Below are 2,190 nucleotides of genomic sequence, written 5' to 3' on the forward strand. Positions count from 1 at the left end.
GTGCTGGTGAGAAGAGGCTTTAAGCAACGCGTTGACAGCTGCAACTGTAGCAACTAATTTATGTAATGCAGCATTTATATCTTTCATAATCTCAAAATTTAGTATTGGCAATTACGAAGTAGTAATAAATTCGGTTTTGCATTAAAAATAATTTAATCATATGTAGAAACTTTCACGTTCATCCCTCCTATAACCACAACACTCAATATTATCAAAATTAAGAGCACCGTTTAGCCATATGTTGAGGTTGATCACTTATTGATATTACGGGCCTGCCACTGAACTCATGAAGCTGAGTCAGTACATAATTTTGAAGTGCTTATCGCACCATTCCACAAAAAGTTTTTTATAAAAAACTGAATGTGCATATGTATAAATAAGTATATGTTATATAGCTTATTTCACTATAATCCATACTTAAAATAAGTTAGTTTCAATTCGACGCCCAAAGAGTTCGTACATTCGCGTAAAATGTCTAGCTTTGTTTTCTTTATTTTGGTGAATTTTGTTTTAATTTTGCAAATTAAATTTGGATTTGGACAGAGTATTGATACAAGTGCAGTGTGTGATTGCAATTGTAATGTGGAAATAGATGTCGTTAAGAAATTTATGAAGGAATTAGAAGAGGTGCGAAAAAGTACAGAAAAAATAGACACGAAAGCTTCGAACATCGAACAGCAGTTAATTGAAAATCGGTAAGATTTAGTAACTACTTCTGAAACTCTTAAAAGAGCTAATATATATTAGGCGGTTATCAGTAGTTACTCAGTAGTACTCACAGTTATTAACTGCTAATTTCAGAGCAACAAATCCATCGAGTTGTATGGAAGCTGCAGCAACCAGCTTGAAAAGTGGCGTTTATAAAATTAAACTCGAAAAGTTGAATATCACCGACTTAGAGGTATTTTGTGACGAAGATGTCGATTGTGGAGGATGGTTAGTTATTCAACGGCGTCAAAGTGGCGCAGTAAGTTTTTATAGAGATTGGAATGACTATAAGAAGGGATTTGGCGATTTAACGGGAAACTATTGGATCGGTTTGGAAAAACTTCACGCGCTAACCAGCAGCTGTGAACAAGAGTTGTATATTCAATTACAAAGGCGTAGTGGCGAAAAATACCATGCAAAATATGCAGAGTTCCTTATAGGGCCTGAGTCACAGAGCTACACTTTGAAGAAATTGGGTAATTATGGCGGAAATGCTGGTGATTCCCTAAGTAATCATCTGGGAATGAAGTTTTCAACATATGATCGTGATAATGATAATGATGATAAAAGGCATTGTGCAAAGGAGTTTGATGGTGCTTGGTGGTTTGACGATTGTTATTACAGGTAAAAACATTTTCCGTTTGATAAAAACCCAGCGTTTGTGATTAAATATATTTTATTTTTAGTCACCTAAATGGAGTCTACAATGGAGATCATTTCGGTATCTGCTGGAATGATATACAAATGGAAGAATCTTTATTGTTTGCACAAATGATGATACGACCAACCCAAAATTGCTGGAGACGATTGATGTTGGGCAATTTAAATCGATATACCTAAAATAATTTTATATGTTGCGGTGCATTCCCGTTGCTAATGCACACTATACTCTTTATATTGAAACTATCTGGATTCAATTGGACTTTAATATTCTTATTTACAAAATTAAAAACACGTTTTTTTTCTTTTCAAATAAAAATATTATACTTATAATGGCCTAATTATAATATTTTATTATTATTATTTTTGAATTTAATCGAAGATTTTATTTAGCACAATTAGAGCGGTCTGATCCAATTCCAATAAGCACTGTGTTGTTCGATAACTTATTGCCAGTGTGAAGGTTTATAATGTCAAGCTGAGAAGCTGCCCGCTTCTGGGCACTTGCTACTTGCTTGACACGTCCGAATTAAAAGTTTGGCCCTAGGAGAGCAGCACATAGTGATTCCGTTCCAATCTCACCAAGCACTTAGTAAATCCTTCCTAACCGGTACTGGCCATCATTGGCTCGGTCCAATGCCATTTAACCACGACCGCTTTTCACTTGACATTCTGATTTACTCTTCATCGCCAGTAACCATCGTCTTACGAATTGTTTCGATTTTGTTGCGATCCAGCAGCTTTTCGCAGATGGAAATTCGGTCCATGAAAATTTTTTTTACTTGTTGTTTTAGGCCTTATTTTAATGGTTCCAAAGGGTAT

The 2,190-nt window shown here is 35.1% G+C and overlaps 1 protein-coding gene across 1 annotated transcript; it reads left to right on the plus strand.

Moving 5' to 3' along the window:
- The first annotated feature begins 416 nt into the window (after positions 1–416).
- LOC128920438 (angiopoietin-related protein 1-like) lies at positions 417–1,709 on the plus strand. Its single transcript, XM_054227667.1, has 3 exons — positions 417–695; positions 802–1,332; positions 1,395–1,709. Exons 1-3 carry the CDS (start codon positions 472–474, stop codon positions 1,546–1,548), a joined length of 909 nt encoding a protein of 302 aa, XP_054083642.1. The 5' UTR covers positions 417–471; the 3' UTR covers positions 1,549–1,709.
- The last annotated feature ends 481 nt before the right edge of the window (positions 1,710–2,190 follow it).

This window comes from Zeugodacus cucurbitae, chromosome 3 (genome assembly GCF_028554725.1).
Source record: "Zeugodacus cucurbitae isolate PBARC_wt_2022May chromosome 3, idZeuCucr1.2, whole genome shotgun sequence".
Taxonomy (NCBI): domain Eukaryota; kingdom Metazoa; phylum Arthropoda; class Insecta; order Diptera; family Tephritidae; genus Zeugodacus; species Zeugodacus cucurbitae.